The 26,147-nt window shown below is 43.3% G+C and overlaps 1 protein-coding gene across 6 annotated transcripts in view; it reads right to left on the bottom strand.

Moving 5' to 3' along the window:
* RGS12 (regulator of G protein signaling 12) overlaps positions 1-26,147 on the bottom strand; it is a 98,744-nt gene that overhangs the window by 29,204 nt on the left and 43,393 nt on the right. For 4 of the 6 annotated variants that reach the window (XM_088131227.1, XM_088131226.1, XM_088131228.1 and 1 more), the window contains 10 exons: positions 23,971-24,140; positions 22,995-23,087; positions 21,859-22,002; positions 19,221-19,400; positions 17,684-17,837; positions 10,624-10,700; positions 9,152-9,352; positions 6,882-6,955; positions 4,346-4,472; positions 3,292-3,388 (listed from right to left, as the gene is read on the bottom strand). In XM_088131227.1, coding sequence (XP_087987353.1) covers positions 3,292-3,388; positions 4,346-4,472; positions 6,882-6,955; positions 9,152-9,352; positions 10,624-10,700; positions 17,684-17,837; positions 19,221-19,400; positions 21,859-22,002; positions 22,995-23,087; positions 23,971-24,140 — 1,317 coding nt within the window. The remainder of the gene's footprint in view (positions 1-3,291; positions 3,389-4,345; positions 4,473-6,881; positions 6,956-9,151; positions 9,353-10,623; positions 10,701-17,683; positions 17,838-19,220; positions 19,401-21,858; positions 22,003-22,994; positions 23,088-23,970; positions 24,141-26,147) is intronic. The other 2 variants (XM_088131229.1, XM_088131230.1) reach the window with 1 other exon arrangement.

The following is a 26,147-nucleotide window of genomic DNA, read 5'->3' as shown; positions in this document are numbered from 1 at the left end:
CTTTGCCGTGATCAGATCACTTCCTCGTCCAGATCTATTATGACTGCTGCCTGTGACCTCTGGGGCAAACAGACTGATTAGGATGGTCCATCCAGGAATCTCGTGGGTCTGGATCATTTCCAGCAGGCACTTGGGGAGATTCCTAGCAACCTTACAAACAATTCTGTTGAGCACTTGGTTGCCTGCTGGCATCAGGAAGTGACTTGGGCACTTAATTAAATTGCTCCTGCTCCTGAGTGGCCTCTCTGTGTGCTGATCCCAACTGGCCCTTGGTTTAACTGAGGAGTTCTGGGAAATGAAGCAACAGAAATGATGGTTAGCATACTGGTGGAGAAAAATGAGAAGGGAACCTGACCAACCACAGGTATGAGTTCAAGTTCAAGCCCATATCATAACAAAGCATCTTTACTTCTCTCTTACTGTGACAGGGTGATGTCGGCCAGAGGCCTTTAGCCTAGCCAGCTCTCTTTTGGGAAGGGGGCATCAGGCAGAATTCCCACCTAGCCACTGTGATCAATTTGCAGTTTTATGCCATGAAGTTGTTTATATTCGCCTATCTCTTGACCCTTCATGGGTGGAATCTGATGTGGCAATGGGAGCAGTGTTTCACCTTGTAACCTGGGATTCATTTTGGCTTGTGAACTCTAAGTCAGTGGATAGATACTGTCCTGTATGTCCTTGGCCACCTGCCCCTTTGGGGTGTCAGAGGGATGTGAAAGGCTGGTTCCAGGAGATTATCAATGCCTCACTTTGGAAAGGAGTATTGACTATAGCTTTAAAAAAGGCTGTGGTGTGCCCCTTCTTAAGAGGACTTCTCTGGACCCAGTCATTTTTGAGGCTACTGTTCTGTCTCTCACTTTTCTTTGTGGGGGAAGATCCTTTTCAATCAGGGTTCAGATCTGGGCATAGGACTGAGACAGCACTGTTCCTCTTGTGGATGACCTTTATCAGCACCTAGATGGAGACAGTGTGCCCCTCCTGGTCCTTTCTGACCTCTCAGCACCCTTTGATACCATCATCCATGGTATCCTTCTAGAACTCCTGAGAGGGTTGGGGAGTAGAAGCACGATTTCTCAGTGATTTCTCTTCTTCCCCAGTGAGTGGTTCCAGTTGGCCAGCCAGTCAACCTTTGTGCAGGGCCACAGGGTTTGGTGCTCTCTCCTCTGCCTTTATTATCTACATGTAGTTGCTAGGAGAACTCGTCTATCAGTTTCGGGTGTGATATCATCAGTATACTGATGTAACCAAACTATACATTGGCAACCTGGGTCAGACAGAAGATACTGTCAATATCTTGTCCCAGTGGGCGGAAGCTGTTCAAACATGGATGGGACAGAGTAGGCTAAACATGCAGCCCAGCAAGATGGAGTCCTTGTTAACCCACTGAGATGCCTTGGCTGCTCCAGTGTTGTCTGTTGATGGGGTGGCACTGCCTTTGAAGGAGCAAGTCCATGACCTGGGAGTCCTCCAGGACTCACAGCTACTTAATGGGCAGATGGAGGCCATGGCCAGGGGCCTTTGCCTACCTCTGGTTGATGCACCTTCCTAGAGCAGGAGGACCTCTTAACAGTAATCTATACCCTCATTACCATCCATCTAGACTACTATAATGTGCTCTACATGAAGCCACCTCTGAAGATTACTTAGGAGCTTTAATTAGTCTAGAATGCAGTGACCCTTTATTAGCCTGTACTCATCCCCAAGAACATATTTCACCTATGCTCTGGGCCCTGTCCTAGCATCCAGTTAGCTTCTGAGTGCAAGTCAAAGGGCTTGTCATCAACTATATAGCCCAACATGTCAGAATTTCCTTCTCCAGAGGGAATCAACCCACCTGACTCTGCGTCCTCAGGAAAACTTCTGATGATCCCCCGTTTCTGTGATAAGGACAGAGGCTAACGCTCTACTGTTTGGTAGCTGCTCTGTGGAACAGCTGCCTCCTAGAAACTTCTGAAAACCAAATTATTCCAAAGGGAGTGGTTTGGATACATCCGGTTATAATCCTCATGGTGTCATTAAGTCTGGCATTGATCTTACTAGTATGGCAACTGTTAAGCCATACAGGGGCGCAGTATTCTGCCATGGGGTAGACCAGCCCTAGTGCTGATGTCCTAAGGGTGGCAGCTGAAGCTCCCCATTTTGTTCCACCTAATTTCTGGAGTATGTTGTTCCTAGTATTAATTTTTGTGGCCATGTTCTCTAGATGTATCTTATAAGAAAGAGTCCAATCCAAAGTTACCCCGAGGTATTTTGGATAAGGGTTGTAGGGAAGTACGCTGTTATTCAGGTAAAACTTTGGGGCTTTATTTGCTAGTTTATTATTAAGATAGAAACATGTAGTCACTGTTTCAATACCACTAGGAGTAAGCCTCCAATCAGTAAAAAATTTTCCCAGGAAAGGTACCAGGTTTTGATCTATCTCGCCAGCGAGGGACGACCCTGAACAGGATTCGCACCTTACACGGCGTCTGCCAGGATTCACTGCATAAATGGGGTATGGCATTGTCACCTCAGTGTAACTGTGGGGCTGCATGTCAAACTACAGGTCACACTGTGACCAGCTGTAAGCTGAGGGCATATAATGGCCCAATATCTGATTTTTTTTATATAAATGATGCTGCGCTTCAATGGTTAGATGGCCTAGACATTGGTATTTGAATCTAGATCTTTTTAATATTTATATTTTAAAGTGCTTTTAACTTAGGCTAAATGTTAGTGTTTAATGTAAGTCCATGTATGAGATGCCATACGCTAAATAAATAAATATTCCAAAGGGTTTGTGGTGACCATTGGGGTAGCCAGTCTCATTCCCTGAGGGATGTGGTTTCAGGTTTTGTAATTTTGTTTTGATTCATACTTTTATTATAAATGTTTAATTATTGTAAACTGTTGAGAATCTGGTGAACGCAGTGAGTATTGATTTGCTAAACAAATTAAGAGCCCTGTATGTGATGGCCCTCTTCCTTGAGAGTATTTGGTTAACGAGGATGGTGCTAGTTAACCTCCTAAAACACTTTAATAGGGCTTATATGTGTCAGACATGAAGAAGCTGGTACTCGTTTGCTGTGACTGTTGGACCCAATATGCATCAGAATTCTGAACTAAATGACAGCCTTTAAAACAGACCCCCAAATCCACCCAAAATATGATTCCACATTCCCTATTTACAGTTACTGAACACAGTATCCACGAAGTCTTCAGGAGCCCAAGGAGCCCTCTGACTCAAAGGAGACTTCCCTTAAAGACAAACGCGTGATATTGATACAGCAAGGTGCTTTCCGCACTGCTTACCTTTCCCCTTTCTGGACGTCCTGTCTTCTAGAATAACCCTCTGTCCATCAAGGCTAGAGATGGGGGCCCCGAGGTCTAAGGGTTCCTGCTCACCATTCTGTCATAACATTTGGTACAATGTGAGAAAAATGATATTTTCAGAAGAATGTAATTCATGGCCTTTTATTAAAAGTTACAACAAATTAAAATGAGTGAGCACAGATAAAGCAATTTAGTTTGAAAGCATGATCTTTTAAACATCATTTTTCAATAATGATATAGGTATGACAAATTATATATATATTAATATAAAATAAAAACTAGGTAAGAATTACTATAATTCAGAGACTGAATTCAATCTTGATTGAAACACAAGAAGGGATGATCTAGGGAATTGACCATTCTTGGGATCACTGCTGATGGGAGAAATCTTGAGAGAAAGTTCAGTTCACTGAGATTAACTGCTCTGGGTCCACGTTGTTTTGCAGGATCACCTGCAAGAATTACTGACTACTTTCTTAGGATACCTGATCTCAGCTACCTATTCTTCATCAAGAGAATCTAAGGCTGGTTGGTTTATTCAGATGAAGCCCAATGGCAGGGAAACTACAGCCCTCTTCAGGTGTTTATTTAAATTTAGGAGAGTCTCAAAGCAGGTAGAGACACCCTGCTGGCGTTCCAGAGGGCCATAAAGATCTGGCTTTCTCCCAAGCTGTGGGCTGGGTGGCCGGATGAGAGATGGTGGGTTCACCGTCTTGTTCTCTTTCCTTTCTCTTCTAGTTGGTTTTTGTTTTACTTCTTATTGTTTCATTTTTATACTGCTTAATGTATTGTGAGCTGCCCAAATTTAGGAGGCATCAAATTGAATAAAATAAATAAATGAAAAAAATAAAACTTACATGTAGAGTCTAGAATTCTATAAATATGCATGTAAACTACTTCACAATTCTATTATTTTAGGTGAGATTAGTGTTTTTTAAATAAGAAATGAAGTAAGACCATTTTATTTATCATAAAGAAAACATCATATATTGAGATAAAAAGCTATTTTAGCTTATTTTAATGAATTACTTACTAGTCTTGCCACAAGATTATTAAGATTCAATCCGTATTTTGCAACGACTGGATGCAGAACTTCTGTTACTGGCTTGGTAGGTTTAGCCTTTAAACCAACAGATCTGTTTATAGGGATGAGGTCAAGCCTAAAATGGATGAACAAACTGAGTAAATACTCATTACTGAGAACCATTCAGGACACAGATGAGTCCTACAATCTGTTTGACAATGTGAGAAACTAAGAAAACTGGCCACAATATAATTCATTCTATGCATTCAGGGCGTCCATGGGACAGGTGTGTGTATGTCCAAAATGTCAAGATCATGGTGGCTATCATCATGCAGTCACAGTTGCCATCATGACTTTTTTAAACACCTCCACCCTGGATGCATCTCCTCTGACACGCACATAATGTTCACAAAACCATTCCAACATGCACATTACTTTAGCTCCATCATTGCTGCTTTAGTACAGCATTCAGAATAATCCCTGCAGAAGGGGAGGGAAACCTGAGGAGCCTAGATGCCGCAGGGATTCCTAAGGAGTAAGAAGAATGTAGGATCTTGGTACTTCTTCATTGAATTTTTTTTTAAATTTAATTCCACTTTATAGCTTAAAATGAAGTGCCAGTAACCCCAAAAATGAAAATAATAAATTGTTTTTAAAAGGCTGAAATCTTAACCTATTTTTTAAAATAATAATTTTAAAGAAAAATTGGTGCCTATAACATTATGCAGAAAAGGCTGCTGACTCCTGAAGTTTTACTTGTGGTCAGTGAAAGGCAGCGCAAGAAATGTAAGGATAAGACAAATATTTAAAATTAGCATGGAGATCTCAATGGTTCACTGTGTGGTGCAGAATGTTCCACCACAAATCCTGTACATCAAAGAAATACACCAAACAACTGAAACGCTCTGCCAGGGCCCCCTTGTCCAAGGAGGAGAAGCTGCCACAGCCCTGGGAGAGATGAATCAGAGGGAAGCTCAGCACCCAGGATGCCAGCGCGATCTGCTTCCAGCTCCAGGCAAGACACACAGATCTGCCCATCAGGTCTTCATGAACAAAGAACAAAGGGGAGAGAGCAGAAACGTGAGTAAAAAGGCATTCTGAAAGTAAATATGACTTTGAGGGTGGGTTCTTGCTCTGGAAGAGTCTGGTGACCTGCTGAAGAGGAGGCCAACCAGGTACAGCTGATACAGGTGTTATTTCATGGCCTCCCCGTGCTCAAGGAGAGGCTTGGATGCAGCCATTTCCAAGGCTCCCCCAACTGTGTCCGCAACGGCCTCCCACTGGGTGACTTGCCTCCCACTGGAGGCTGGCAAGCTCAGGAAACACTTGGAGGTCTTTCCAGAAAGTAACAGAATCTTGAAGCCCTGCCAAAACAATTCTCCCACACAGCCTACTGCTTGTGGAATTAAGGCTCTGAGTCTCCTTCTCACACATCCCACTCCTCTGGACTCCAGAATCTCTTTGGCAACTGTCCTCTTTCCTCCCTTAACTGCCTTGGTGCCCCCTCTGTGCTTACTTATTTACTAAACAAATGTATATGGCCATCCATCTACCAGAAAGAACTCTGGGTGATGATGAACAACAATAAAAACAATACACTTACATTAACGCAAAAAAAGGCAACACTGAGGCCATAATAAGACTCACATCCATAAATCAGCCCTACCACACCACCTCCATCAACATCCCAGTCCCAACGGTTGGGGCAAAAGCCAGGTCTTCACCACTTTCCTGAAGGCCAACAGGACAGAGCCACCCCTATCTCCAGGGGGAGACTGTTCCATAGAAGACACACTTCTGAGGCCCCACCAGGCAATACTCTTTCACCAAGAGGCACTGGAGTGTGCCCATCCTGCCAGATCTACTGGGACAGGAAGAAACCATTGGCGTTCCCAAGGTCTGTCAGGCGTTCTATCATATGCTTAGGCTTCAGCTGGCAAGGCAGGACTGGGGGATCATGGGCAAAGCCATAATGAGAAAATTCCAGCATTTCAAGTACAAACCCTTTATATAGACTCAACATTCAAGCCCTACTGTGCTTCTTTCAGTGAAATTAAGCCCAGAAATAGTCATCTATAGCAGCCATCTCCAACCTGGACCTTTCGGAAGCACAGACAGGGGAAGGTGGTGATAGGAACTGGGGACTGAAACATCTGGAGGGTAACAGGTTGGGAAGACTATCTACTGAAGCACTTCAAAAAGGAAGGGTAACATTAAACCCATTGACCTGTACAGTATGGAAATACAGGAGGATGTATATCAGAAGTGAACAGAAGCACAGCTATTCTTCAAGAAAAAGCAAAATGTAAAAAGCAAAATTAAGAGAAACATTCATGAGAAGGCAATTTGAAGGAAAAAATAAATTCAGAAGAAAAATGGATCCATGGATGAACCAATCTCATCTACATGGAGGGAAGAAAGGATGGAGTCTGAAATGCAGTCCAGCAGTGAAAGTTTCCTGTTCTCTTTTAAGGCTGGTTCAAATTCATTTTGACAATGACTGAAAGAGTTCAGAAATTACAAGATAGGATGTTGTTTTTTTTACCGAAATAAAGTTCTCTTTTCTAAGCGAAGAGTTCGAGAATCCAAAATCCTGCTGTCCTGATGCAATACAAGTGGCTATGAATATAAAAGAAGAGAACATGTTCACATGTAATTGGTGAGTTAATTAATGAACTGAGAACTTTCAATGCCACCCATAAAGAATGGAGACTTTTACTCCAAAGAATACATCTAATGATGCCTTCAACGAAGACTTCTGATTAGAATTTGTTTTATTTAAAGTTAAATGTATTTTGCTTTTCAGAACACTGAATAAAGCACAGCAGCTGTATGATTTATTATTTACTTTGGTAATACTTTGGTTGATGGTGGTTCCTGTCTGCAGGTATGTAGGAAATTGAGAAAAATGTTGGGGTGTGGGGGGTTTTGTTTTCTAGCTCAAGACAAAGCAGCCTTGCTTGGAACATTCTATCAGAAGACCCCAAGAGGGCTGCCTTCTTCACAGAACCCTACTCAAAACTTTTCAAGTATTCCATCACAGGGAGCAACTGAAACTTAAGATCAGTGCTTTGTTCCCTCCTTTTGCCCCCAGGACCACAAACATAGCTAGGAGAAGAGCTGGGTTCGTCTATGGTATCAAAAATCAGGAGGAGTCTGGTAGCCCCTTTTCTAACTCACCCATTTTATTCATAGGCAGAAGCTTTTGTGAGCATCCCACAGCTTGAGGTACTTCAGTACAACCCCTGAACAGTGACAATAAGACTACCTGTCTCAGTTAGCACAGTGTATAGTTCTTCACCTGAGAACCTGCCAGCAATAGCCCACATACAAATAAAAAACAGTCTCTGGATCCGGCATGCAGCCTCTGTGCTCAGGAACATCAAGAAGACTAGGCATAGACTGCACACATTACCTCAAACACCTCAAAACCATTGCATTTTACAATATAAGAACCACAACATAATTCAGGTAAAGTTGCCTTTGAATCAGGCTTGACATCTGGTGACTACATAGCTCCCCTTGGCAAGAAGATGGAGGTGGTTTGCCAGGGTCTCCATCCAGGATGTTGACTTCATAATCTAACCCTGATATGTTCTGCTTCTCTCCCTTCCTAGGACCAAACGTGGTTGATCCTGCTTAGTTTTTTAATATCAGGCAAACTCAGCAAGATGCTGTCAACTATATCAACCTCTAACAACTTTCTGCCTGCAAGAGAAAACACAACACAGAATATAACATCCCGTTTGAAAATACCTTGACTACTAACTTCTGCCTAGCATGAATTATATAAACAATTATTGTATCTACCAGGCAGGCAATAATGTGTTATGTCCAACAATTTGTTTTTGGGATCAGCTCTCCGGAACCACCCAGGGGGCCGGCGCAGCCCCCTTTCTGAACCAGGCAAGCCAGTGTCTGGGGCCCAGCAAGAGCAGCATCTCTTCTCAGCCCCCTCCCCTCAATTTGCCTTGGCCAATATAAGCTGGAATGGAATAGATTCCTTCTGCTTTATTGGCTGATTTAAACCCCAACCTATAAAACAACAAGCTAATCACAGGACTCGAGGCTTTTGGAAAATCTGGAACAATGGGAATGGCCTTGTTTTGTCCCAGGCGTAGAAGAAAATCATGTCAGCACAAAACCTTCACAACTGGTATTTGAGCTTGGAATTCTTCATACCCTGGTTTGTTTCCCTCTACAAAAACTAAGGCTTCATTAGAGTATGTCAAAGTCCACAAAAATAGGCTTTTTCATACCAATTCTGTACCTTTGGAATAACTGAAGGATCAGGTTGGAGACAGGTAATCCTGGAGAAAATGTGGCTGGTCGGAGTTGACATTAACTTGATGGCTCAAAGGCATAATCATAACCCTTATCCATCCTTTTATAACAAAGTGCTTTTTTGTGGGACCTTTTAGTAACCTCCCGTTACTTTGAGCAAATCCCGATAGTTAATGAATGACATTACAGTGGAGACACAGAGAGAAATAGCAGAGCATCTGGCAGTTCTGAAGTGGGCTCCAAGGCAGCCCTGTCCTGTCCTGTCCTGTCCTGTCCTGTCCTGTCCTGTCCTGTCCTGTATTACTCCTTTCCCAAAAGACCACGCTGACGAAAGGAGACCACCTGGACTTTTCTGGGGTCAGTGAAAAGTAGCTGCTCCACAGCTTGCTTTCCTCTATTCCTTTTGTATCTTGTGGCTTACATACTGAGTTGAAGAGAGGGATGGTTTAATGGTTTAATATCTATATGGCCTTTGGAAAATGTTGGCCCGTCAATGTTAATTAATAAATAAGAACCATGAAATTGAAATACCTTATCTCCACCAATTAAAAACAGATCTACTGCAGCCATGTTAATGCCTTGCTTTTCACAGAACTCAGATAACACATCTTTGATTGAAAATCCACCTCTTATGGGCATTGCAAAAGTGGAGCCATCTGGAAGGTTGACGTGGCAGCACTTAGAAGGCTTCTCCTTTTCCATGGTAGGTCCAGATACTCTGTAGGACTCACCCTTTCAAGAGAAAAAGTTAATGTCTGCTATGGAAATGAACTGTGGAATTTAAAGAGAGCAAAGTAGGAAGTTTTTTTTAGCAAATAACAACAAATTAAGTAACTATGCATGTTTAGCAAAGAAATACTTGATGCTGACCTTACCATAATGGAGTTTATTGACGCTTGCAAGAATACATGTATTTCATGACTGTGCCAGCTTATATTTCATTTAGGTTAGCTGGATTGGTTCCACAGTTCTTAGTTTGTTCCTGGAGGCTAGCCAGCAAAGCACCTTTGTTATTCAAGGGAGATGGGTTCAAGACAGGAGCCCCAACAGACTCAGGTTCCACATCTTCTACAGCAAGGAGACGTGGTCAGCTTCCTAATAATTCATAGTTCTTCTGGTGATTGCTACAGTGAGAAACCACTGCACTGGGGGGGGGGGCATGTTCATACAAGGAGGGGAATAGACAACAATCTACTGCAGAAATAGCAGCAGTGAATGTAGATAACTATGTACCCTTATGTTTTGACTTTCATAATTTCTATGCCAGTACTGTATACCAAGATTTCTGAAAAAACATACAGCTAGTACTATACCAGTTTACTCAGACATAAAATTTATTGAATTCAAGGGCAACTTGGGGTCAAATATGCCATTTTAAAAAACAGCATAAGGAAGTGACACTGATATTAATGAGACTGCAGTGCATGGGTGATACCTTCACTTTAGTAAAAATCTCTGTGCTGCCATTTTGCCCAGCTGAATCCAACTTACTTGCAACTTGCAAGTAAGCAGTATTAAGGATTTATATATCCACATACTATACTGAAATCCTGCTTTGTCCTCCTGAAGCTCAAGCTGGCGTCCATAAAACACTCTTCCCCAATTTTATTCAACAACCATCATATGAGGGAGGTTGAGCTGAGAGCTAGTGACTCACCAAAGTCATTCAATGAGCTTCTGTGGCTGAGGGTAGACTTCAGCCTGGATCCCCCAGATTCTAGTCCAATGCCTGAACTCTACACTACGCTGGCTCATTTTCTAAGTGAAAGGCAATTTTTCTTCATGGCACGAGTATTTATAATGCTTTTTTCTTTTACATTAAGCAATCATGCTAACAAGAGCCTCTGCCAGCATTGTGCTGATGGCTGCCAAACTCAGTTTTGATGATGATGATGATGATGTATTGGCCGCCCAACCATAAGTGGACTCGGGGGTCTTTTGACAAGAAGTCCCAGAGATATCCCAGACACTCTAAATTTTCAATCCAAAAAGGCAAGTCTTACCATCTCAAGACTCGCAGCTGATGACAGTGAATCTTGAGATTTATGTCTGTAGGATAATCCACTAGTCTGAGAAGAATCTGTGGAGAAATGTTAAGTCGTAAGTCTCAATTAGTTAATGTTAAGCCTCATAATCATTTTCAAGAACCTTAATTCAGCTTTCTAGACTTCTCCACTTGAATGCATACTTTCTCTGATTGTATGAAGGTATTAGAACTCTGTTTCAAAAATGAACTGAGATGGCTCTATGAAGGCTGTGACTGACATTCTGAAGATTTTCTAACTCTCCTTTCCATCTCCATATAACTAGAATAGGATTGATTGATTGATTGATTGTCAGTCAGTCACATTTATATCTCCATGCTCCTGACAAGCCACCCCACAGCAGTTTTTATTACAGCTATAAATAACACTAATAACACCAGCTAACATAAAAACATTAAAACAGCATCAATAAAACAATAAATAACACATAAAGCCAAACCAACTACTATACAAAATCTTGAACAGTTCAGGAAAGAATAGCTGTTTACACGAACAAATCTTTAGGTATCTGTTAACATCAGGCAGCAATGGAGAGAACCACAACTCCAGGGGAAGGAGTCATGCACCACTGATGCCCGCCCTGGCCCTGGCTGTTTCTCCTAGGACCCACTTCTAGGCAGCCTGTGTCACAGATGCATGGAATACGAATGAAGCACCTGGTTCATGAAATAATGAGCCAGTTGTTCCTTGTGGTGGGTACAGCCCAAAGAATAAAGGGATTCATGTGCTAAAAACACTTTGAATTTGGCCCAGAAAACAGTGCAGCTGAGCCAGGGCAAGGGTCCCATGCTCCATGAGCCTGTCTGCTGCTTTCCTGACCTTTCCAGATTTCCTTTAAAAGCATCCCTGGGTAAAATGCATTACAATAATCTGTCTGGAAGGTAAGCAATGCATAGATGGATGAAGGCAGGTCAGCCTATCCAGGAAGTGGAGAAGTCACTTCCAAGTCACAAACTGGCATTTTCAGAGGGACCTGACGTTCCTGACAATTACTCCTAGTGGCTTCATACAGACATGGAAGAGCATGGGAAAGTAGAATAAAACTCTGTGGCAACCCACAGTCCAAGACTGAGGGACAAGCAGTCATCCCCCAACACTCCTGAATGGAAACAGCCAGGAAGAACAATGACCTCTGACCTCCGACTCCCTCAGGAGGTCCAGGAGGAGATCATGGTCAGTGGTATCAAACAGCCACTGAGAAATCCAGGAGCACAGCAGAAACACACTCCCTCCTCACTCAAGTGGGCTGCCCTGGACTGATGTGGTTCGACACTTTTATAAATGATATGGATGAGGGAGTTGAGGGAATGCTTACCAAATTGGCAGATGATGCAAAGCTAGGAGGTGTGGCTAATACTTGGGAGGAAAGGGGGGGGAAAAAAACATGCTAGAACAGTGAGTGGAAATAAACAGAATGAAATTTAACAGGGAGAAATAGAAAGCCATGCATCTAGGTAAGGAAAACAAAAGAAACATGCTCAGAATGGGGGAAATTTGGCTAGATGTACTAGTGGATCACAAGGTCAGCATGTCCCAACAGTATAATGCAGCTGCAGGGAAGGCCAACGACATCCTGAAAAGCATCAAGAGGAGCATAAAGTCCAGATCGTGGGAAGAAATTAATTATCCCACTGCCTTGGTCAGGCCTCACTTGAGAATTGTGTTCAGTTCTGCACAACCCAGTTTAAAAAGGACATTGATAAAATGGAGCTACCAGAGAAGAGCTACCAAGATGGGAAAGGCCTGGAAACTAAATCCTATGAGGAATGGTTAAAAGACCTAGTTATGTTTAGCTTACACAAGAGAAAGTTAAGAGGGCACATGATAGCTGTCTTCAAATATCTGAAGGGCTGTAACATCGTAGAGGATTTGAATTTATTCTAACCTGCTCCAGAGGGTTAGACTAGAACTCATAGGATGAAACTTCAAGGATGTAGATACAGATTAGACATGAGGAAGAACTTCTTGACAGTAAGAGCTGTCAGTCAGTGGAATGGGTCACCACATGGAGGGGTTCTTCCCCTTCACTGGAGGTTTTCAGAGAGAGGTTGATTAGTCATCTATTGGGGTTGGTGTAGCAAATCCTGCAATTTGCAGGGGGTTGAACTTAATCACCTCTTAGATACCTTCCAACTCTACAATTCCATGACTCTCTCAACAGAATGTCCTTCAGGTAGTCCTAAGTGGTTTTCAGGACCCACCCTGAAACCAGCCTGAAATGGATGTAGATCATCAGTATCACCCAGAGGTGCCTGGAGCTGCTTAGCCACTACCTGCTCAATCAATTTAATCAAGAATGATAAGTTAGAGATCTTCCAGGGAAGCAATGGTGGATGTGACAGAAAGAGGAGCCAGTGAATGGATCGGTTCCTTGGAATTCCTCTCTGGATCAAGGAGAGGTCTAGGATCATCCACCAGTTTGCTCCATGCATAGACTCCCCACAAAGAGATTGTAGTATAGCGATTTCTGGCTGGTTTGACAGCTCTGAGAGCCAGGAGAAAATCAACCTGCCTAAGCCAAAGTTTGGCACCTTCATTTGAACACTGGGTTTGCCAACTTCTTTTTTTGGTTCTTTCTTTCATGGTTACCTTAGGAAATTGCTTGTTATTGGTCTTTTGAATGTTAAGATCTTCTGAAGGGCAACTTCCATTATGCCAGGAGAGTTTCCTTCTATCCTGGATGAAAGAAGTTCCATGTAAGTTCAAAGATTAAAAAGAAAAAATTTAATTTTTGTAAAACAGCAAAAGAGGAACTAGAATGTTGATTTTGGAAAGTTAAGGGGCCAGATGGACTTGAAAGAATATTTCCTGTGGGTTGTTTAAAATGTTATGAAAGTATATATGAAGATTTTGAAATTAACTGTAAGAAATCCTCCTGTGGGAAAGTTTTGCTAATTAGAAAATAAACATATGATAAGACGGGACTCTGAAGGTTGACTAGTGGGAACCAGAGAGAACTAAGGATTACAATTAAAGGAGAAGAGACCTATTAATACAGTGGAGAAATATTATCTGACTATAGAAGAAATTAAGGCTGTTTGGGAACAATGTACTCAGAAATTACTTTCAAGATTGTCTGCCATTATAAAAATGGATCTAGCAGAGGCTACAGGAGAGGAACAGATTTTACTGGACAAAATAGAGACTGAGGCTGATTTGGATGTGGATTTGAAAATGGATTTTTAAAAAATGCCAGACTTCGTGATATGAAAAAAGATGCTGTGGATTTGAAAACAGATTTAAAAATGACAGACTACAAGAGTGATTTGGAAACAGATGCCACAATGGGTTTACAAATGAAACTGGCTGCTATCTTAACAATTAAAGGGGACATACAAATAATAAATCAGAAGAGTGACTGAGATAGCCTTCTTATCTTTGATTTACAAAAGGGACATGCTAAACTACTGAAGCTGTTTCTCCCAAGGAGCCCCCAGGCAGCAGGGTGAATGTGGGCCCTGGGCAGGTGAGTGGCCACTTGCCTGGCTGTGCTCATGCTGGGCCGTAGCACCCACTCCCCACCCTCCATAGCACTCACCCACCCGCTGGCCTGCTTGTAAGCCACCTAAGGAATGGCTTGTCATGACCATGGCTTGCAACTTCTTGCTGGCTTCCCCATTGACTTTGCTTGTTGGAAACCAGCAGGAAGTTGCAAGTTGTGGTCCTGTGAGGTCCTTGCTTAACGATCCACGATCCTCGCTTAACCGTGGCAATGGGGACTGCTGGGATTGCCATTACTAAGTCATGTGGTGTTGTGCTTTGCGACATCGTTTAGTGATGCAAATCCTGGTCCCAATTACTGTCATTAAGTGAGGACTATCTGTAATGATTACTCCTATGGATCCGAGCACCCCATCCATATCTTCAAGGTAAACAAGGGAGAACTGATCCTACAAAATTGGATAACCTGATGTTCCTGACTCCTCCCTATCTCAATTAATGATGTCTTTAATCTGTTTGCAGATATCAGAAGCTCTGAGAAAAAAAATTGCAAAATCATCAGTTTGATGAGCCGTGAGAAGATCTTCCACAGCCCTTATGGGCTGTGTCAGCCTCTGCACCACCTGGAACAGCTCTGATGGCTGATCCAGTGCAGATGCAATGACTGAGGGAAAATACTTCTTTTTCTCCACCCTGCAAGGCACAGAGTATGCATTACAATGGTCTACATGGCATGCAGATACTATACCTCCTTCTCTCCCATCCCAATTAGTTTTGTGGAATATAGCTGGCTGGGCCCCTAGGCTGGGTGACCCTGCTGTTTCTTGTATTTTAGAACTTGGTTTGACATGGTTTTCCTGCAAGAAACTTGGGAATAAAATTGGTGACCTTAAAGGAGTTTGCATCTCTCTTGCTTCCTGCATCCCTTAGGAGTAGAGGTGGCCTCAGCACCCTAGTTGGCTTTAATCTACTTTCAGTAGTTCTTGACCTAACGTTTTGTCATTTCATTGTAGCTACCACTCTGGATTGCAGAGTCAGTGATCAAAGTTTCTTCTTAAATAATGAGCGTTCATCTCCTTTCTCTCAGGTTGCATTAACAACTAAATGGCATGTGGTATCGATTTGAGGACTGTCTTCTGGAGACGCTCTCCAAGTTCTCTGATACTTTGATACTTTGAACTGATACTGGATGGTAATATCCTGATGGATACGGATGATGCCTCTTTCATCCCACTAGATTACCCCAGTTTCACTCCTGCCACTTCAAAGGTAAGGAATCAATAAACGCCCAAAGTCATTGAGAGTTGGGTGGCATGCAAGTTGAATACATTAAATTATTAATAATGGGGGAAAGAGACCATCCCAATCAACTGATAAATTTAACTTAATGGTTTAAATGGTTTGGTGTCAATTGATTTCTCCAAGAGAATGTATTCTGGTGTTCCAGGTTGCTCTGCAGCTGGAGGTGCCCACTTCCCCTTCACTGGGTTCTTTTCTCTGACCAACAAGCTCAGCAAAATGGGGACTCCAATGCTCCAGCAAGCAGCGCCCAGATCAGATGGGGAGGGATGTTTGCTGAATTCCCCCAATGCGCTGCTCCTTAAACACTGGCATGAAGAATCCAGCAAAAAGTATATAGTTGCAAGGTTGCCAGGAGAGGCAATGAGAACTATTTAGATTAATTAGATGCATATCCTGCCTTCATTGTACAACTCAAGGCAGTGTACCTAATGCTCTTGCCTCCTATTTTCCTCACAAAATTCCTGAGAGGTGGGTTGCCCTGAGAGAGAGCAACTGGCCCAAAGTCACCCAGCCAGTTTCTGTGCCTATGGGAGGGCTAGAACTCAGTTTCTAGTCCAGCACCTTCACTTCTCCACCAAACCAGCTCTTTTTGATATTTATAACTGTCAGCTCTTTGGGGCAGACCAGATCAGGAAACAGACTCCACAGGAAGACTAGAACTCTACTTTATTGAGATGGGCCACAATAACAGAACCTGGCAAGTCAGTCTGTGTCTTCCCTTCTCTCCCTCTTATACCCCAGGATTTGAGGGGTGGTGATGGTTGGTCTGAGTCTCTTCATAACCCTTTTCTGACTCTCTGGATGTAATGCCTGTCTCTTCTGCACCTGGCCTTTCCCTCACGGCTTCTGGATCCCTTCTCCAAGGCCATCTCCCTGCCTCCCTACAATATCAAGCATTTTACATCAGGAGAAAAAAGTCTACAAGATCATCCTGGAAAGGAAGACATTAGAAAAGCAAAGAGCAGAGTGGGATGAGTGGAGAGATGCTCTCAGCACAAAATCCTGCCCTGCCAAGGCAGTTCTGATACAGGAAATTGGATTTCACCTGAAGACTGGGCAATGAGATGAATTGCGTTTAGGTACTTTTGCGTATCAAACTTCCCTGGCCCACTGCCTGAGCAGTCCCCAGGAATCACCTCTGAAATTGCCAACCTTTTTATTCAGTTAAAAAACAGAAAAGCTGCTGGGCGATCAAATCTCTCCCAACAGATGCCCAATGGTGGGCACCCCTTTGAAGGCAAGTGGGAGGGCTTAGAAACTGAAGTAATTGATCAATAAAGTTTAGTCCCCTTATTTACACGTAGAGACCAAGGGATGCAGGTGCCAAAAGACTGGAGTCCTCCATAACTAACCCACATCTTTAAAAAAAGAGAAGTCTTCCCCCTCCAACTATATCCCATAAGCTTACTAGGCATCATCGTAGCAAAGGAGATGCTAGGCACATGCCATACCAAGCTCCTTCAACAGAAGGTTTCAGCAGTGGAACAACCTGGCTGCTCAACTTCTGACTTGTGCATCATTTCATACTATCTTGCTGAAAACTTGCTTAGTTGTGAGGGTCTCTTCCTGCTACCTTCCTCGATTTGAAGGCAATCGTTGATACAATCCCAAGAGGAAGGCTGTGGAGGAAACTAGTGATGACCTTGACTGATTGCTGCTTGCTCCAATCAGTCAAAGCTGTGCAATCCAAATTTATGAGAACCATTCTCCATTTATTCTTTGTTTATACCTAATTCCCCACTGAGCCTTGAATTTAGGATTTCCTTCCATAACTGTCCAGGTAAGATACTGTCCACTTAAAATACTAGCTGAATCTAAACAATGGAAGTGATTCATTGGTCTAGCTTATTTTTATAAATTTAATTCCTCATGGGAAAAAAACCCTCACCATTTTATTTTTCTCTCTGTAGCTTCTGAAGTCAAGTGTTAAGAATGATGGGTTGGAGAGAACTATCTGTGAGGCCAAACCATCTGTCCTGACAGTGGACAGATCTAAAGTTCCAAATTCTGCTTGGTACATTTATCACTTTCCCTTTGCTATTCTTTTTAAGATGCTTTCCCCCACGAAAAGCTTGGTGAATGACGGCTCCATCACCTCCCTTATCTAGATCACCATCGCATGAGCTCAGATACAGCCTTGGAAACAACAGGCCTTCACTGAAAGCTTTGACGCCACAGTGAATTGTCCCATCAGCAAATTCCACTGGATCCAGAAGCCTTCCCTCCCCCCCTCCCTCTCCCCTCCCCCACCTCATATTTGGATTTTAAAGCTCACCTTTGAGACAGTCACCATTCTCCTTTTTCTTCTGTGATCTCCCCAAACTCTTGCTTCTGGACCAGGAAAAAAAAGCCCCTTTTTTCTTTTTCTCAGCATCTTCCTCTCCAGATTCTTCATTTAAGGAACGCCCAGACTTGGCTTTTCCACCTAACTATTAACAAGTATAATTTTAAAAATTAGTTTGACAGGTATTGTTTATTTAATCAGAGTAGCACTTAAATTTTCTGATACAGCTGACTGCTAATCATCTTATTCCCAATAAGCTTTCACTCCTACAAGTGTGCCCTGTCATACAGAGCAGGCCCGTGCAACCAAGCAAAAATCACAGGACACATCTCTATTGCCTTCTTGATAAGCAAGCAGCTGTCCACTTCACTGACTACTAGTACGTACAAATAAATATCTTAGCTAATGCATTTTTACTGGTATTATTTTTTACTTTGAATGAACTAACCACTTTCCCAATATTTGCTAAAAAGCAGGTACAATTCCTTTACAAACCAATCTGGGGATTCACACACCGTAGGAAAAGGACTCAAGTATGCATACTCCAAATTCTCCTTTTCTTTTTAGTTAAAAAACAGATGCTCCGCATTAAAATGCTTTCTAAACTTTCACAAGGATTCAGAAGGGCCAGATGTCTCCCAGAAAAGGGGCTGTTTAGAATTCTGGACTTAATTACTAAAGTGGCCCCTCTCATTCAAATGCCAAAAATGTGCAGGGCATTCAGTTGCCAAATCTCTCTCTCTCTGCCTGTCAGAAGTTCTGAAAGTGTTTTCTAGAGTCTTCCCTACAGGAGGAGGATGGGGATCTACCCTCAAAGAGGTCCCAAAGAAAACGTATCTCTTGGAAGCGTCACCCTGATATTAGCAGTAGGCATTCAAATTCAATCCGCTTGAATGCTATGATTTTTGTTTCTTTTCTGCTCGTAACGTGTCTTCTTTCTTTTAGGAAGATCGCGTGGCCCCAGTGACCCAGAGCGGTGCTGGTCTCCCCTTTCCTGCATGTGTGCAAGCAGAGGCTGGAGCCCTCGCCTAGGGTGCTTGAATCTGGAGTCCTGCACTGAGACTCTGGGAGGCTCCTCGTGAGCCACTGAACTGATCCGGCAAAGCACCCCTTCCCTGACGGTCCCTGACATGAATGCCTCGTAATGCGGATGACGTTTCATCCAGTTCTGGATGGAAAATGTGCTGATGTAACCTCCCAGTCTTGAATGCAGTAAAGGAGACCAGAAACAAGCATTTCTGCTTTAACTGAACCACCATTCCCATGATAGCCGTACCAGTATTGTTTTATTTTTTTATTCTCTCTCTCTCACACACACACTTGATTCTCAGTTGCTCTAAGTCTGGAAATTTTAGTTTATTTGCAAACTGGATACTTCCAATCTCTTATGTGTGAAGGATGAGAGCAAAGCATACCAATTTGTGGCTCCCTATGAAAAGTATTGTATTTTTCCATTTATTTAGGTGATAAACAAGCAAGAATGTTTTAGCTGTATCTATTTCAACTGTACATTGTAAAGGACAGAAACCTTTCTTGGAGTGGAAACACTGAACATGTCAGGACCAAAACTGGACTTCGAAGTAGGGCTACTTGTGACACACTGTGGATCAGGGACTGGACGACCTTCAACTTCTGCTAAAACACATTCTTGGTAAAATGGAGACTTCAGAAAACGTGTATAGCTGTCAAATTTCATCAAATTGAAAATCTAAAAAGCAAAAAAAAGAAGAAACATACTGAGACAGAATTCAGCAAAACAGCCACAAATGTTAGTTTCACAAATGGCAGATTTTGTCCCCGGGAAAGCTGTTTTGTACCAGTCAGAAGGCACAAGGGGTCTCGGGGAGCCAGTGAGATGCCCACGGTCTTCTCACCGATGAGCCTCTCCATCTGCACTGGCTTCCCTATCCCCTTTCTCTCTTCAGGCTGCGGTTAGTGCATTATACCTCGTCTGTCTTTCTGCTCCTGGTTTTACACTGATGTAAATCATCTCCCAATTCATGGTATTTAGATCTGGGGCTGAGGAGGAGCTGTGACACCCTGTGGGGTTCAGGGACCAGGAATTGCCAGAAAGGAGCCCAAGGTGGGGTTCCACAGCTCCAGCCTGGCTCACATGCTGTCACAGGAGATGAGGAAAGCTCATGGCCGACCCTAACCTGGGGGAGCAGGCAAATCTGCAGGAAGGACGACTCCACAGGCTGGCCAAGAGAGGGTCCGCCCTCTGGGCTGCCCTTCCTGCCCACACCCCTCCCTTATGCTCCTTCCCTTGCTCCTTCCTCCCTTGGGCCTTGGATGGCTGCTAGCATCAGAAGATCCTCCTAGGGCTTCCAGATTTGAGAAAAGGAAATTAACATTTTAACAAAACCTTAGAAGTAGAACTGGCACCTAGACCACTATAAATACACTTTTCATATTATTTGAAAAAACTTTCTCAGAGAAAGCAATTCCGTTACAATGTCAAGTATACTTGGGATGTTCCTCTTAAGTTGAATGTTTTTTATGATAAATGAATGGACATAAAAAAGCTGAAAAACCAACATCCCTATTCAGGGAAGTTCAGAACTCCAATATGAAAGAACTTAATTCATCTAAACAACATGATAAAAATGAATGATTGTTAAAATCAGAAAGGTAGATATTTATGTTCTTCAAGGAACCCAAACAAAATAAGGAGATGAAAAGTATGTAGATTAATGTAAACTTGGATCTGAGCAATATGTGATGAAATTACACTGTAGATATTTATAAAACTTGTATTTATATATATATATATAAATATATATATATTGCTAAATAAATAAATAAATTTATGTGGTTTCTCTTCAGATTCTGCAGGTAATTATTTCTTTTTTAAAATAAGCATATAAGACAAGCTGATTTAAAAAGAAAAAACTTTTGGGTAAAATTAATTGAGAAGCTAAAGGAGAACTTCAAGACAATTCTAACCAAATTATCTCTTCTAATATGGCTTGGGCTTTCAAAATATTTCTGAAAGAGATACTACAAATAAGAGAATTTAGGAGAAATTTAATGGAACTTGAGGAAGAAAAGTTGATCTGCCGAGCTGGTGTCTGAGTGTGAACAAAGATAGCCTGGAGGCTGGTGGATGGCCACTGGGTAAGGGTGGGGAGGCCTGGCCACACCTGAGCACTGCCCACTTTCCTCTGGCTTGCCCAGATAGCCCAGAACCCTGTTCCACGCTACCGCCTGAGCCAGCCATCCACCTGCTGCTTCTCCTTTGCCAACTGCCTTCTCTGCAGGGAGGGGGTCAGGGGTAGATGGAGGGAGGCTGGGGAACCACAACTTGATTTAAAATGAATCAAGCAGTAATAATGCCACCATTATAGCCCAACTGCAATCACCTCAATGGAAGAATTAATCCCCCCCTCCCCCGCAGGAAACAAGCCATCCTTCTGGAAGGGGGCTCAGGATAAAATTACACTCCTCAGAGGACATCTACAGCAGCTTGGGGGCATCCTCATGCCAGCTCTCTCAGATTGATTAGAACTAGGCATAATGTATTTATTAACAGCCCGCTAGCCTGCTCATCAGAAGAAAGGACTCCCAGATTAACAGGAACAAAGCAAACAAACCAATTGGGAGTCCAGAGGTTTAGATAAGAGATGAGAATGACGCAAACTCAAAGGTTAGTCCTAAAACATTATAAATCTTATGAGGACCAGAATGAGTGAAATCAGCTCAGGAGGAATTGAGCTGTGAGCCACCCATATCCAAGATTATTGCGGGGGGGGGGTGCCTAGGAAGGGGCTGGAAACTATAGAATATTGCCAGTTCACTGGTGTTATGCCAATTGTCAAACAGCTTTATGAAAAAGATGGTTTCATTTCCCAGCCTAATTTAAAGAGGGGGTTCTTTAAATTAGGCCAGGTCTCAAGTCCTGACCGAAGTGCCTGCTCCTCCATCAGCTCTCCCTTCCTGAAGGTCGCTGCCCAGGGCCCCCCTCCGGGCAGCTTTTCTCTTGGAAAGGCAGGGAGAGGCCCTGGCACGGAAGAAGGGGGCCAGTCCCCATCCGTAAAGCACATATTTTGGGGAGCCGCATCTCAGTTCAAGAGCCGGTCTGATGAAAAGCTAAAAGTATTTGTGCCAGCCTTCTCAAAAGTGTGTTTTCATTACTAATGAGCTGTTTTTAAAATTTCAGAAGATACCTGAAGCTGTTGATCTCTGAACATGTTTGGATGTGGTGCAGTGAGGACATCGTCTGCCAGCTGTACTTGGCTGTCAATATTTACCGGAGTTGTAGCTTTGCTGCATAAATATTTATTAAAGATCTCCTGAGCCCTGAACGAAAGCTGCAAAGCAACAAGTCCTGATATTAGCTTTGAAAAGGCAACACAGAATTATGGAAGCCATGTGAGAATGTACAATGAAATTAAGATTCCATACCTCGGTCAGTTAAATGTGTTCATTTCCATTACGCATACATTTGAAAGGGGAAATTCATATAACCTTTTGAAAGACAGCTCTGCGCCAGGTGTGGAATAAATGCTAGAGCAGGGTTTCTCAACCTTGGCCACTGTAAGAGGTGTGGACTTCAACTCCCAGAATTCCCCAGCCAGCACGCCAGTCGGCAAAACACTGATTCAGAGGGAGCTCAGTAAGGAGGGGTCTCCTTCAGAGATTGGAAGCGTTCTTTCGAGACTGAGTTGCTCTTGACGAGATAAGCTGTCCCCTGACTTGCCCACCGTCTCTGGATCTCCCTTCCATTCCTCCCCACAATCCCCTGCACACTTAAACAACAGCAGAGGCTTCTGAAGAAAATCCTCTTGTAGTGCTGCTTGTGTAGAGAGGAGCAGACCAGGTCCAGGGGCGAAGGGGAGGCCTGCTCTTCACTGCACACTGTTATCCACGTCCGCACTGGTCGCTCAGAGGCGGAAGGGCAGCAGAAGAGTGCGCCAGCTCCCATGCTGGCCTCTACGCATGCAGACCTCCGACCCATTTCAGAACTCTCAGTCCTGAGGAGGGGTGCCTGCCCAGTTCCTGCAATGTGTACCCTGCCCTGCACCACCCCCTCTCTCTCCTGGCTGTGTGTATGGGGAGGGCTCTGGTGAACAGGGACTCCGCCAGCAGTGGTGAGCCCTCCCTCCCTTCCAGAAAGCTGATCCCTTGCCCTCCGGGGCCCCTACCCTTTCCCCACATTCTCATTCTCAGGGCTGGAGCTCCTGTCTTCTCCCTGCTTCTCCCCACCCCAGACCCACCCAGGAGTTTGGACAGCCTTCATTTATTGCAGGTTATTTCAATGTGAACTGAAGATGCATTTGTACGATTGACAACACATTCTTACCTCTTTTTTGTCATGAGCAGGTATATGATTAAAATATTCGCAGGCTTGCCAAAATAAGATATTTTCTTCACTAAATTCCTTCCGTAAAAACTCCTAGTTGCAAAGAATAATTAAAAATCACATTGATATAAAATGTCCAACAATACTCCAAAGCCCGCGAGATCTCAATTCCAGGAACTTCTTCCATGGAAAATAGGCTAGGCCTTGCATCTCTTTCAAGGTATGTGTTGAGACCGGGTTTGGGGAGACCCAGGTTCAAGTCTGCTGGTGGGACACAAAGGCTAATTGAAGTGAAATAACAAGAGAATTAAGCACAGCCATTATGATTATTCCTCCTGTGGCAGCTTTTGGAAGAGTTATGAGGGCACCATTCTTGTGGCCCAGAAGGAGACAGCAATTACTCGACCACGCACTAGCTCAAAATGGAGGAAAATCAAGAGGGTTGAGCTCAATCTGTCCACTTCCTGGTGCAAGGGATTAAGCTGCGGGAGCAAAGTGGTTTCTCTCCTCAAACAAGCCCCCTCCCCCAGAAAAGATCTAGACAGTCAACCGCATCCAGAAATTCTTGAAGCTATGAAGCTCCACATACTTTGCCCAGACAAGCATGATTTGAGATTATTATACTTATTTGGGGCCAAAAAGAATACAACACCCCAAGCTTACGGATGTTTTTTCCAACCAAGATCCTAAGTCCCTGGGCACAGCACACATCCTTCATTTGTAGGAAGCCTTGGATACTCTTGAAGGCTTGCCACTCCCGTTCAGCCTCAAGGCCTGCGAGGTCAGGGGAGACTGGCGTAGAGGAACCGTTGGGGAGGCCACAGGCCCAGGCCGGCCATTTGATTCAACCACAGGATAATGCTGCCACAGGTATCACCAGGATTTGGTTGTCAATTTTAGTTAAACAGTATTCAGTGCACTTTGTTTTGGTTAATACAAAACCAAAACTATAGTTTAGTTATTCTCCATTGCTTACAGAGAAATATCGAATACCAAGGGGATCCTGAAGAAGTCGTTCAAATGAAACAGCCCAACTGGCAACTCTTCTTTCTCGGTGCCGTTGGCAGCTCTGGACACTGGGCAGGCTGGCATTGCTGCTGAGACTGGTATCACTGGCACCATCTTTCAAGTCACTGTGATTGAGCTCTGTGGTAGCAGCAGAGAACAAATTAATCTGGCAATAAATCTGTGGCTGCATCAACCTTTCTGAAGTTGAAAACAATGAAATCTCTCTTTTACCACAGGGAGAAAACAAGAAAGGCAGCAAGGGACTGTGGATCAAGATGCATCTGTTAGTAATGCAAAGTCCAGTGCTCAACAACCTTCATTGTACATCACCACCTACTCTCTACTGCATATCTTTGGATGAATAGCAGTTATTAATGTATTAATTTCTACAACCCTAAATGTTTCAATAACCCCTCTCGCCAAAAGAATTTAAAGATATTTCCGGTATTCCAACCATTATTTTAAGCGGATAGTAGGTTTATAAACAGTATTTTTGAATGCTTATAGAATTTACAAGTTTTCTAGGCCTAACTTACTCACTTGCAAAATCATATCCAATGCTTCTGTCCCATGGTTCTGAGCAGCTTGACTTCTCTCAGTATGCGAAATGCATAATACATTGGCTCTTCCAGCTCTACATTAGTAATATTTAAATGGTGTGATTGAAAACACACCATCAAAAGAACAATTTATTACGTGCATGTTCTAGCTTTAGATCAGTGCCAGATCAAATCAAGAGACTGTATACGGATTCAGGGGGTCTCTGAACTGAAAAGGGGTTCCTGCAGAGCAAGCAGATACTGAACTAAGGCCATCTTCAAACTCACTGAGAAGCAGGCAACCTGCCTGCAAATCATACTTTGTTCCAAGCTCCCCACAGGAAGGAAAGTGCTTCGAAGGACAAATGTTCAATACATTGTACGGCTGTCTGAATGGTATAGATGGTGTATGGAAGGGCCAGGTTCAAATCTCATTGGATGACTTGGGCTAATATCGACTTCTCAGCCCAATCTATCTCAAAGGGTGGTTGTGTCTCCAACAAAAGAGTGCCCTTAATTTTTAGGAGGTAACAGAGGGATTAGGTTATGTGACCCCCAAATGCCACTGTCCCTGTGCAAAGGCAAAGAGTAGGGGGAACAAACAGGAAAACGTCAGAGCTTTAAGGCAGGAGGGAGAATATGGGTTCATAGAAACCTGATGGGATGACTCTCAGGAGTGAAATGCAAGGCTGGAAGTGCGGAACACATTCAGAATGAATATGCTGGACTAGAGGGGAGCAGGAGGAGGAGCATCATATATCAAGGGTTGGCACACACGCTGGGATCCAGCAATCTGAGCATTTGAGTTAAGGATACAGGGAAGAGGAAACAACAGAAATATTATTGCGATGTTGTGTGTAATGATATAGACCACCAAGACAGGGAGATGACTTCCTGGTCCGGATTACAGAACTTTCAGGAGTGAGAGACTTAGCAATGCTGCAGACATCAACTACATAGAGAACTGTTGGAAAAGCAACTTGGCCAAGACTGCAAGGTCCCCCAAATTTCTCAGTTGCCTTGCTTACTCTTTCATTTTCCAAGATTGCTGAATTAAAAAACAAAGGAATCAGCTCTACTAGATCTGGTGGCAACCAAAAGGGAAAGCCTGGGTCACAGGGAACATACAGTGGTAACTTTAGGAAAATGTGACCATGTCATGTTGTGGTTCAAGATATTACAGAAAGAGAAACTGGAGCAGATGCATACATGCATGCCAGATTTCAGAAGAGCCAATTTCAACAAGCCTAGAGAAGCAGTAGGCAGGATCTCTTGGAGAGAAATCTTCAGATCAAATGGAGTGCAGGAGGGCTGGGAACTTCTCAAAAATAAGATACTGGAAGTTCAACAGCACATTATTCAAAAATAGGGGTCAGTTTAGGAAACTATTATGGATGTACAGAGGACTGAAGAACAGGAGGTGGGAAAAGAGCTGATGTTCCTATCTTCATAAAGGGGAAACAAGAGGGCCTGGGTGACTGCAGACCAGTCAGCTTGACATCAGTACAGGTAGTCCTTGACTCACAATGGCTATTGGGACCAGAATTGCCATTGCTAAGTGACACGGTCATAAAGTGTGATGTCACGTGACTGCATTGCTTAGCAA

Source organism: Python bivittatus, unplaced genomic scaffold (genome assembly GCF_059951505.1).
Source record: "Python bivittatus isolate LINGU-HERP-01145 unplaced genomic scaffold, Pbiv_v1 ctg000970_np1212, whole genome shotgun sequence".
NCBI lineage: Eukaryota > Metazoa > Chordata > Lepidosauria > Squamata > Pythonidae > Python > Python bivittatus.
Note: the sequence above shows the minus strand (reverse complement) of the source record. Positions and strands in the feature narration are given on the sequence as shown.